Here is a 12,427-nt window from a genome sequence, read left to right as displayed (position 1 = left end):
CCTGCAGACACTCCTAATTGTACCACTCTCCATCCTGCTGCCTGCAGACACTCATTATTGTACCGCTCTCCATCCTGCTGCCTGCAGACACTCATTATTGTACCAAAAAACTGTGTGCCAGTGTACCTAGAACAATTGCTGCTGTTTTGGAGGTAAAGGGCGGTCACACCAAATATTCATTTAGATTTCTCTTTTTTTTCACTCTTTTATTTTCTTAATTAACAAAAATAAACTATTAACCCTTTTATTTATGAAAGAATTCTTACTTTGCCACATTTTTTATACACCTGACTAAAACTCTTAAACATTACTATATACTATACTGTTTACGTGTTATCATATCCACCACACACAAATGTTATTTCTTCACTTTAATTGGATGAGACAGCCAGTGAGAAAAGGCGGGGAGATGAGCCGAGGGCCGGGTCTTTCTCTCCCTACTAATCAGATGTGTCCACAAAACCACAAAAAAAGCAAAAAAAACATAAAACACAGCTGCATTTTCCTACTCTGGTTATCTTGAGACAGACTGAATGAGGAGTACGAGGAGCGAGGACACAGTATTACAGAGCTAGATTTATATATACTACTCTATACGTATATGTATACCGGTATATAGGGAGGATGGCATTAGCTTCCTGCGATCTTCAGAGCCAGTTTACATATGATAACAATCAGGTAGGTGACTGCCGTAAAAAGGGATTGTTTTATGTACTTCATTTTTATAATTTTATTGCTGTGTGCATTAATTTTGAACTACTTGTACTGTTATATATGTATGTGTGTGAGTATAGGATAGGAGTTATATATATATTATCATGACGTTAGGTCGGGCGCAGAAATAGTCCAGCATGCAGCGCTTTTCCTTCCGCTAAAATGCCGGTCGGCTGAGCGGAAACCCAATGGACTCCATTATAGTCAATGGGGACCGTTCGGCGCTGTTCGGTCAAGTCATAAGACAGAGCAGTTCAGCCAAGGGATTCCCCTTTCCTTTTCCCCGAGTGGAGCAGTAAAATGGAATTCCCACCGCAGATGTGACAGCAGCCTTAGGCCGGCTGTCCACGGGCGTTGCGTTTTAACGTAAGCGGATTTCCGCCGCAGGGGGCCGAAATAATACTGAGTGATCTGAACAATGCAGTTTAGACAGAGTTAATGCAGTGATGTCCCTGCGGACCGGTGGGCATCAGAGGGGATGCCATTAGGTTACTCTGGTATGACCGAGGTATTTCAATACAGGGCGGCCTTTGGGTAAAAGAAAGCTTAGGGGTCCTTCTACACAGAGCAAAAAATCATGCTGAACCATTCCTTTTTGCACCTGATAATTTGCGAACGGCTGAACGAGGATTTTTAGGTCTGCGTAAAATGAATTCTCGTTCGTCCTTCAATCATTGGCCGTGTTTACACTGAACAATTATCGTTCAAATTCGCATGATCCAACCATTTTTTTTTAACAATAATCGTTCCGTGGTGTTAAAAATGTGACAAGCACAGCTCTAAGCACAAGATGGTAAATTAACCGATAGTCAGGAATCCTGAGACCTTCCATGACTAAGCAGCTTGTTTTTCGCCATCAGATATGGGATTTTGCAGTATCACAGATGGAACCAGAAGTACTTACAGTGCCCCCTGCTGATCAGAACTTGCATTTCACTCCATCGGATTTTACTACACGTGAAATAAAAAAAGAATCCTACTGGGACTTGGATTTCCTGAAATATAACTTTTCAGATGTGTCCATGGGTGTCGGCTATTCCTCACAGACACCCAACACCCAAGGTCACCTGCCGGCATTCACAGACATGTGTCAGTCTGATTTGGCTGATACCCTTCTTCTGTCCTCTGAAGACAATCTCACACATCCTGCATCTTTCGATGGATCTTCAGTCATGGTAACCCAGACCATGGCATCAACCAATATCAACCATTCCAATCAACACCTAGACAATGCCAATTACTCCATACAGCAATCTATACCCACCACCTATGTGTATCTGCCGCCACCTAAACAAGAGCTCACAAGTACTACCAGTGCCCACTTCTCAACAAACCAGGTGCCAATTATACCAAGGACAACATTTTCTGTCCTGGATAGCCAATTTTACCAGCCCTTGTCCTCAACAATGCCCTACTATATACTACCACAACTGTGCAATCCTAGAAGTACACAGACAATGGCTTATACACAGAAGGATAAAAAACTAAAACAAGGAAGACGACGGCCAAACAGAACTGTCACTTGTCACAGATGTACCCACGAGGGGTGTAACAAAACCTATACGAAGAGCTCACATCTGAAAGCTCATCTACGTACACACACTGGTAAGACGGGTCATAGTGGTGCACATCCTGAGCCTTTACTTATCCCTGAGTATTACCCCCTACTAATATAAATAATTAATACAGTAACCCGGCTCCTGAGCCTCTTATTACCCTGTAACATCTTATTACGGTAACCCAGCTCCTGCACCTCTTATTACTCCTGTAACATCTTATTACAGTAACCTGGCTCCTGAGCCTCTTATTACCCCTGTAACATCTTATTACAGTAACCCGGCTCCTGAGCCTCTTATTACCCTGTAACTTCTTATTACAGTAACCTGGCTCCTGAGCCTCTTATTACCCCTGTAACATCTTATTACAGTAACCCGGCTCCTGAGCCTCTTTTTACCCCTGTAACATCTTATTACAGTAACCTGGCTCCTGAGCCTCTTATTACCCCTGTAACATCTTATTACAGTAACCCGCCTCCTAAGCCTCTTATTACCCTGTAACATCTTATTACAGTAACCAGGCTCCTGAGCCTCTTATTACCCCTATAACATCCTATTATAGTAACCCAGCTCCTGAGCCTCTTATTACCCTGTAACATATTATTACAGTTTCCCGACTCCTGAGCCTCTTATTACCCCTGTAACATCATATTACAGTAACCTGGCTCCTGAGCCTCTTATTACCCCTGTAACATCTTATTACAGTAACCCGGCTCCTAAGCCTCTTATTACCCTGTTGCATCTTATTATAGTAACCCGGCTCCTGAGCCCCTTATTACCCTGTAATATATTATTACAGTAACCAGGCTCCTGAGCCTCTTATTACCCCTATAACATCCTTTTACAGTAACCCAGCTCCTGAGCCTCTTATTACCCTGTAACATCTTATTACAGTAACCCGGCTTCTGTGCCTCTTATTACCCTGTAACATATTATTACAGTATCCCGGTTCCTGAGCCTCTTATTACCCCAGTAACATCCTATTACAGTAACCTGGTTCCTGAGCCTCTTATTACCCCTGTAACATCTTATTACAGTAACCCAGCTCCTGAGCCTCTTATTACCCCTGTAACATCTAATTACAGTAACCCGGTTCCTGAGCCTCTTATTAACCTGTCATCTACGTACACATACTGGTAAGAGGGATCATAGTGTTGCACATCCTGAACCTGTTCTTATCCCTGAGTATTACCCCCCCTACTACTAATAATACAGTAACCTGGCTCCTGAGCCTCTTATTACCCTGAAACATCTTATTACAGTAACCAGGCTCCTGAGCCTCTTATTACCCCTGTAACATCTTATTACAGTAACCCGACTCTTGAGCCTATTACCCCTGTAACATCTTATTACAGTAACCCGGCTCCTGAGCCACTTATTACCCTGTAACATCTTATTACAGTAACCCGGCTCCTGAGCCTCTTATTACCCTGTAACTTCTTATTACAGTAACCTGGCTCCTGAGCCTCTTATTACCCCTGTAACATCTTATTACAGTAACCCGGCTCCTGAGCCTCTTTTTACCCCTGTAACATCTTATTACAGTAACCTGGCTCCTGAGCCTCTTATTACCCCTGTAACATCTTATTACAGTAACCCGCCTCCTAAGCCTCTTATTACCCTGTAACATCTTATTACAGTAACCAGGCTCCTGAGCCTCTTATTACCCCTATAACATCCTATTATAGTAACCCAGCTCCTGAGCCTCTTATTACCCTGTAACATATTATTACAGTTTCCCGACTCCTGAGCCTCTTATTACCCCTGTAACATCATATTACAGTAACCTGGCTCCTGAGCCTCTTATTACCCCTGTAACATCTTATTACAGTAACCCGGCTCCTAAGCCTCTTATTACCCTGTTGCATCTTATTATAGTAACCCGGCTCCTGAGCCCCTTATTACCCTGTAATATATTATTACAGTAACCAGGCTCCTGAGCCTCTTATTACCCCTATAACATCCTTTTACAGTAACCCAGCTCCTGAGCCTCTTATTACCCTGTAACATCTTATTACAGTAACCCGGCTTCTGTGCCTCTTATTACCCTGTAACATATTATTACAGTATCCCGGTTCCTGAGCCTCTTATTACCCCAGTAACATCCTATTACAGTAACCTGGTTCCTGAGCCTCTTATTACCCCTGTAACATCTTATTACAGTAACCCAGCTCCTGAGCCTCTTATTACCCCTGTAACATCTAATTACAGTAACCCGGTTCCTGAGCCTCTTATTAACCTGTCATCTACGTACACATACTGGTAAGAGGGATCATAGTGTTGCACATCCTGAACCTGTTCTTATCCCTGAGTATTACCCCCCCTACTACTAATAATACAGTAACCTGGCTCCTGAGCCTCTTATTACCCTGAAACATCTTATTACAGTAACCAGGCTCCTGAGCCTCTTATTACCCCTGTAACATCTTATTACAGTAACCCGACTCTTGAGCCTATTACCCCTGTAACATCTTATTACAGTAACCCGGCTCCTGAGCCTCTTATTACCCCTGTAACACCTTATTCCAGTAACCCTGGCTCCTGAGCCTCTTATTACAGTTACTCAGCTCCTGAGTCTCCTATTCCCCTTTAACATCTTATTACAGTAACCCGGCTCCTGAGTCTCTTATTATCCTGTAACATCCTATTACAGTAACCTGGCTCCTGAGCCTCTTATTACCCCTGTAACATCTTATTACAGTAACCCAGCTCCTGAGCCTCTTATTACCCCTGTAACATCTTGTTACAGTAACCCGGTTCCTGAACCTCTTATTACCCTGTAACATCTAATTACAGTAACCCGGTTCCTGAGCCTCTTATTAAACTGTCATCTACGTACACATACTGGTAAGGGGGATCATAGTGTTGCACGTCCTGAACCTGTTCTTATCCCTGAGTATTACCCCCCTACTAATAATAATACAGTAACCTAGTTACTGGTCCTCTTATTACCCTGAAACATCTTATTACAGTAACCTGGCTCCTGAGCCCCTTATTACCCTGTAACATCATATTACAGTAACCCAGCTCCTGAGCCTCTTATTACCCTGTAACATCATATTACAGTAACATGACTCCTGAGCCTCTTATTGCCCTGTAACATCATATTACAGTAACCTGGCTCCTGAGCCTCTTATTACCCTGTAACATCTTATTACAGTAACCCGGCTCCTGAGCCTCTTATAACCCCTGTAACATCTTATTACAGTAACCCGGCTCCTGAGCCTCTTATTACCCCTGTAACATCTTATTACAATAACCCGGCTCCTGAGCCTCTTATTACCCTGTAACATCTTATTACAGTAACCTGGCTCCTGAGCCTCTTATTACCCCTGTAACATCTTATTACAGTAACCCAGCTCCTGAGCCTCTTATTACCCCTGTAATATCTTATTACAGTAACCTGGCTCCTGAGCTCTAATTACCTCTATATTGTCTTATTAATGTAATAACGGTATTGTTATAGTTTTAATATTACAATAATAAAAGTAGAGAGCTAAACTATTCCTGTTCTCCTTTGCAGGGGAGAAGCCTTATGTATGTGAATGGCATGGCTGTGATTGGAAGTTTGCCCGTTCTGATGAACTCACCCGCCATATACGGAAGCACACTGGTGTTCGCCCCTTCCAGTGTTGTATGTGTGAACGAACCTTTGCCCGTTCTGACCATCTTGCTCTACATATGAAAAGACATGTAGATAAGGGCACATTATGAAGACCATCGAGAAGGAAATAATAAAATAAATTGTTACCGTTAGGCCAGTTTCACACGGCCGAGAACCTCGTGCGAGTTTTGTATGTTGCGACACTTGTGCGAATATCAACTCCATTCCGCAATAGCACTTCTGGATCTCCGCACCAAAATCTGCACGACTAACTGCTGTTTTTGGTGCTGAATATTCAGCATGACGGCATATTCTGTTCCGCGTGAAAACCCCCTAAGGGCTCCTTCCCACGGACGGATTTCCGCCGCGTTGCCCACAGCTATTAGGTTCTATTGAACCTACTAGCACAATGCTTACAGTGCGGAATTCCGCACCGTAAAATCACCCGTCCTCACCCGCAGCATGCTCTATTTGCCGCGGGTGTATGCGCTGACGGCTTCCATTGCTCAATGGAAGCCGGCCGTCACGCTATCTTCCGCGGTAGCACAGCGGAAGATAGCGTGAAACCGCTTCCCTGCCTACTGCCAGCTGCGTCATATGACGCGGCCGGCACGTCATGTGACGCTGTGGGCGTGCTATATGACGCGGCCGGCGCGGCGTGTCACGCGCTCTATGGCGCATGCGCGCCGAAGCGTCGTGCAGGATGTAGGACGCCGTATCCGAAGGTAAGTATTGGGGTCTCTGGGGGGCACCGTGACGGGCTCCGCCGCGGAATTCCGCGGCGGAGCCCGTCTCGGCCATGTGAAGCCGGCCTTAAGGTGAGTTCACACACTGCAGAATTGTTGTGGAATTTCACCTGCCCCAACAGTGTACAGTACAATGTAAGTGAATGGACTTTCAAATCTCAGCATGTTCTGTTACGCAAAAGCGATGGAGTTTCACAGCTTTCATTCATTGCCATGCAATCGGCACGTGGATTTTTGTACGGATTTAGTCTGCGATGTCTGCACATACCATAATTGTATAGGAGCTTGTACATATAAGTGAACATGCATGTAGTTATCACATATAGGTGAGTTTACAGTTTCACCACTTGGGGCAGTATAATTTTTTCTCATTTGAGTTTTTGTCATTTTTTTTATTCATAACAATAAACTTTATCTTTCTGTTGCTTTTTGTTATTTTCTGAGTTATGCATTTTACATCTCATTGAGTGTATATCTATGTGGTCTGCTCATTTACAGGAAGATTGCTCATCAACATAATTACTGAGGCATTTACTCAATCCCGCCAGATGCGCTTGACCCATTAAGAGCCAGACACCGTTAAATTTACTTCACTTGGTCCTGGGCTTTACTCCCAACTGATGGTAAAAATGCGCTGTGGAATTAAGGTTGCTTCCACACGGGCGACACAATATCACCACAAGCAAATCACAGCGATTTCACGTGTGTAATGTGTGATATTGCTGCGTTTTCTCGTGGTGATATCGCGATTTTGTGTCGCTAATAAATCGCGCAATTTTGTAGAGTTCTTTTGCCAGGATTTTCGTGGGGAGTTTGAAATATAAACACTACCCCAAAAATTAGCCCTGGCTTCATAAAAAAAAAAATACATTTCCTAACAGGCGCTCTCAGCTCCCTGTGCATCTTCCCTAAAGCTCCAGCAGACTTGCTTGAAGTTCTCCGGCAGAGCTTCCTGGTCAGGAGTTTGAAAATCCCCGCCTCCAGGAAGCTCTGCCTCTGATTGGTTCTCGAGCGCCGATGAACCAATCACAGCCATGGAGAACTTAGAACAAGTGCTGGGGAGCTTCGGGAGAAGTGTGGCGGAGCAGATATCGCCTCTTAGGGGATTGTATTTTTTTCTTTCCACAGAGACAGAGAAATCAGTTATTCACTCTTCTGATTTCTTAGAGGAAATAATAGCTAAAACATAAAACTTTTATTAAACGACTCCCGGGACATAAAAGCACCAACAAACTAAGGTTAAAACCCACCACCAAGGTCACACAAAGCCCGACTTTCAATTGCACATCTGGCCTGTAGTTCATCATTCCTGAGACCTGTGCCTATTCTAAGAGCTCCGTCTCCCGGATGTAAGCCAATTGTATTTGGACCACTGTTCCAGGTGAGTCAGTATTTCACCCGTGGGACCGTGCAATTGATCTCGCGACTAATCTAGATATTTCGGGAACCCTGGATGTACAGAGAGCCCTACCTAGTAGGGGACTCGGTGTGCACTATTACTACAGTACAAAAATCCACAGGTAGCCCCCCTCTGTAGGAGACCAATGTGTGAACTTGTGGTGATTTAGTGCGCTATGTACACACTAATGTTAGATGTACGCTTTTTACAGTTAGTTCGGCATTAGAGATGAGTGAGCATACTCGCTAAGGCAAACTACTCGAGTGAGTAGTGCCTTATGCGAGTACCTGCCTGCTCGTCTCTAAAGATCCGGCTGCCGGCGGGAGAGAGCAGGGAGGAACGGAGGGGAGATCTCTCTCTCACTCTCCCCCCCCCCGCTCCTCCCTGCTCACTCCCGCAACTCACCGCTCCAGTAGTTTGCCTTAGCGAGTATGCTCCCTCATCTTTAGTCGGCAGCAGACCCGCTATATATTCACAGCATAATAGGCAGAACTATTTGTGCCGTTACTCTCCAAGGAGGTAATCATCATCCCTTTCTCATCTGGATCTTCGACTTATTCTGATTATATGAACTGTGCGGCTTTCTCCCATGCAACCAATATCAGAGCTATAAATGTGAAGCCCCAACCGTTCAAACGTCAGGCTACATAGATTTTCGATCTAATATCCGTTGTGTGACAGAAGAAAGCGGGTTTATTTTATGAAGAATATATGTGTGTGCTGTTTTGGTTCGATTTGTTCTGATTGTATGAAGTCTGCAGGGCTTATTTTCAGGGTAGGGCATATATTTTCAGGCTCCCCCCGAAAATCCTGGCAAAAGAGGTCTACAAAAATCGCGATATCGCTAATAATAAAGCAGTGAATCCATCACATGAGTAAAATCCCTAAAAAGTGTCAGGTCCTTTAGGACCAAAACACCTTGGATCTTAAGGGGGTAAGGGGTCTTAGGTGGAGGGGGACATACTGTATATGTGTCACCTGCTACCTGTCACCTATTGGCTCATCTTATCACATAATATAACATAGTATACTGGTGACCACACAGGAAGAAATCCAGAGAGGTCAAGTCTGGGGAAGGACCAGGGCCATGTTGTTCAATTCAGCGAGTTTCAAACTGCTGCCAGCCACTGACTCACATCTTCCCTGGAGTGAAGTGGAGTGCCATTATAGTGGTACCAATCCCGTTGAGGTTGTGCCAGTGGCAAGTCATTCATCTAGCACCATATATAGAATGCTCAGATATCTGTCACCATTCAGGGTGCCATCAACTAGGAGGGGACCAAGGAGCTGCTCACCCCACAGTCCAATGCCAGCTATGAATACATGCATTGTTATGCTAATTTGTCTCCATTTGGTTCCCTTTGGTTATTTAAGCAGCTGCACACATATACCCTCCTGCAATGCTGCAAAGAGCTATTTTGCTGCTAGATAGATATTACTATACAGATTTGTATGTTGTAGCTGCTTTAGAAGAGAAGTGATTGGATGTGGATATATAACTCCAATTCCAAAAATGATGGGACTCTGTATAAAAGGGAAATAAATGTAAAGAAAAAAAAGAATGCAAGGTTTTAGAAATCTCATTTTATTCATAGTAGAACATATAAAACAAATCAAAAGGTGAAAAGGAGACATTTTTCAATTTCATTTAAAAACATTAATTTAGAAACCGATGGCAGCAACACATCTCACAAAAGCCGGCCCTGGGCCGAGCCTACCATTGTGTAGCATCGTCTCTTTTTACAACAGTCTGTAAACATCTGGGAGGTGAGGAGACCAATTCCTGGAGTTTTGGGAGAGGAATGTTGTCCCATTCTTGTCTGATGTAGGATTCTAGCGGCTCATCAGTTCTGGGTCTTCTGGTTTCATAATGCACCAAATGTTTCCTATTGGTGAAAGGTCTGGACTGCCGGAGGGGTAACATCTCTCCTTGAGGAGAGCACTAAGAAGGCGAGTGAGAATACTTATAAGGCCATCCATGCTCCTCTGGTAATATGCAAATAATGGAGATGGAACAATACCTCTGCAGCGCCACCTTTTGGATGGCAGCATTTCTTCAAATCAATGTTTGACCCTTTATACAGATCGGTAGAGCAACAATTGGGAATTGAAACCAAACTAGAATCCACACACAGACAGCCATTTCAGGGTTTTTGCCCTTCATCAGTGTGCAGTAGGATCCTGGCTTGGCTAGTGAGATGGCTATAACAGGAGTCAGGAGGGTTAACATCTCCTTAGGGAAAGCACCAAAAAGGGGAGGAGACTTATAAGGCCATCCATGCAAAAACCCAGAAACAGCTGTCTGTGTATGGATTCTGGCTTGGCATTTCACTCCGAATCATTGCTCTACAGACATGTATGAAGGGTGAAGCATTGATTTGAAGGAATGCTGCCATCCAATAGGTGGCGCTGCAGAGGTATTGTTTCATCTTCCTTATATGCTCTTTTTCTACATGTGATTTAGTAGAAAATTAACCTTCAGCTGTCTTTCATAAGAACCACTTACTTTTTTAGCCTTTTGTTAAAGGGGTTTTGTCATCAAAAAGCCCTCCAAAACTATACTTACCTATTCCTCCCCAGGCAGTCTACTTACCGCAAGCCGACCGGATTTTTCTTCCTGTTATGTAGCTGCAGTTTTCTTCCGGCAGGTCAATGTAGGCTACATCATAGTGACATAGCATTCACTGCCTACCTAGCAGGAAGCGCCATATGCTAGGTCAGACTAATGTCGAGACTGCGCATGCTCGCTGTCTTGCGGCGTTAGTATAGGAACTCTCGCAATGAGACTGCTCCCACATACTTGCGTTTTTTTAACGCTGCGTTTTTTGGTAACGCGATTGTCAATGGGACATTCTAATGTTAAAAACGCAACACAACGCCTGAAAAACGCAAGTGTGTGGGAGCCCTTAGCCCGACATACCATCTGGTGCCTCTGGTGCAAGAGAGTGAACGCAACGTCACTAGTGATGTAGCATACATTGACCTGCAGTTAGAAGACTGCAGAGAATGGCCACTTCGTCAACAGAAGATGACTCGGCCAGCTGGAGGTGAAGTGACCTGGGGGACTGCAGGAGCCAGGAGAAGATCGGCAGGGAAAAGATGCGATAAGAAGACTGAAGGGGGGAGAGAATAGGTAAGCACCAATTTTTTATTTTTTTTTATGACGAAAGAACCCCTTTAACTCTGTCCCAATATTTGGGAGAGACGTTGCTGCAATCAATTTCTAAATTATTTTTTTTATAAATGAAACACAAAAATCTCTCCCTTTCCCCTTCCGATGTGTTCTGTGTTCTGCTGTGAATAAAATACACTCATAGCAGATTTCCAAATCATTGCATTATTTTTTTTTATTTACACAGCGTCCTAACTGTTTGGGAACTGGGGTTGTATCATCAATAAACGGGTAAATTCTCTGACCTGCCAATCTCAAGTTGAGGGGGTGTTTGGATTTTATTGAAAGCTGGCTAGCAGTTGGAGGGAGCTGAAAGGGATATTTTTGAAGGATCTGGTTAGGGGTCCCAGGAGGGTAACAGGCCTAGCAAGTTGTGATGTTAGTCTTTGCCATGTGATGCTACTGGTATGGTTGGCATGTTCTTATCATAGATACATAGGTGTATAAGTCATTACTTGGATATGTTCTGCTCTCCAGAGAATCAGCTGCCTGCAAAACAGTTCTTGGTAATTACATCTTAAGACCCCCCCGGGGAAAGAAGAGCCAATCAGCAACAAGGTGCTGATGTACCGAGCTGTGTTTACAATGTGTCACGGAGGAACCTGCCAGGGCAATTCCCCCTGGGACCTCATTGACCTTTCTCTAGAAACCAACTTCCATCTCTGAATTTCTTTTATCGCATCCAGGCCCAGATTTACACATAACCTCCTCCCTGCGCAGCGTTGGGTTGATGCAACATTTCTCATGACTACATATAAGGGACGTTTGTGCAGTCCATTCTTCCACATTGGCGCTTATGACCTGGCCTTTTATACTTGCCCAGATGGAGGATGAACAATTATTCATCCCCTGTTAATTTGAATTTTTTTATTTGGAGGGGGGGGGGGGGGGTTGTCCGACTCACATGTAGTGAGCAGTGCTGGTTCTTACCCAGCACTCCAGTGTTGGTCTGCGGTGGCCAGGGACCCTCCGGTAAAATTAATTCTAAGGGCCCCCTGTACAGCAGCACACAAATATTACCTGATCCACATTTACAAATTCCTTACCGCTGCATTCTCTATGTATTTCAATACAAAAGTGGAGGGGTCTACTTTCGGGCAAGACAGAAAATCCAGCTGATCCCTCTGCAGCGACCGAGATGCAAGGCACACCACTGAGGAGATGGCAGGGGTAGTTGTTAGGGAGGTCACGGTGGCACTACCAACTCCACCCCTGAGGGACGTGCGAGATACACTC

General features: G+C 44.3%; 1 protein-coding gene across 1 annotated transcript; it reads left to right on the top strand.

The window, feature by feature from the left end:
- The first annotated feature begins 507 nt into the window (after positions 1-507).
- On the top strand, positions 508-7,045 carry KLF1 (KLF transcription factor 1). Its single transcript, XM_066593626.1, has 3 exons — positions 508-678; positions 1,575-2,319; positions 5,794-7,045. Exons 1-3 carry the CDS (start codon positions 625-627, stop codon positions 5,982-5,984), a joined length of 990 nt encoding a protein of 329 aa, XP_066449723.1. The 5' UTR covers positions 508-624; the 3' UTR covers positions 5,985-7,045.
- Positions 7,046-12,427: the final 5,382 nt, after the last annotated feature.

This window comes from Eleutherodactylus coqui, chromosome 2 (genome assembly GCF_035609145.1).
Source record: "Eleutherodactylus coqui strain aEleCoq1 chromosome 2, aEleCoq1.hap1, whole genome shotgun sequence".
Taxonomy (NCBI): Eukaryota; Metazoa; Chordata; class Amphibia; order Anura; family Eleutherodactylidae; genus Eleutherodactylus; species Eleutherodactylus coqui.
The sequence above is the reverse complement of the archived record's forward strand: the minus strand, read 5'-3'. Positions and strand labels throughout refer to the sequence as shown.

Excerpts from the sequence above, each read along its gene's own strand:
- KLF1 (XM_066593626.1), top strand. The coding sequence starts at position 625 with ATGGCATTAGCTTCCTGCGATCTTCAGAGCCAGTTTACATATGATAAC. Across the intron at positions 679-1,574 it reads TTACATATGATAACAATCAG|ATATGGGATTTTGCAGTATC; the intron begins GTAGGTGACTGC and ends TTTCGCCATCAG. Across the intron at positions 2,320-5,793 it reads TCATCTACGTACACACACTG|GGGAGAAGCCTTATGTATGT; the intron begins GTAAGACGGGTC and ends TCTCCTTTGCAG.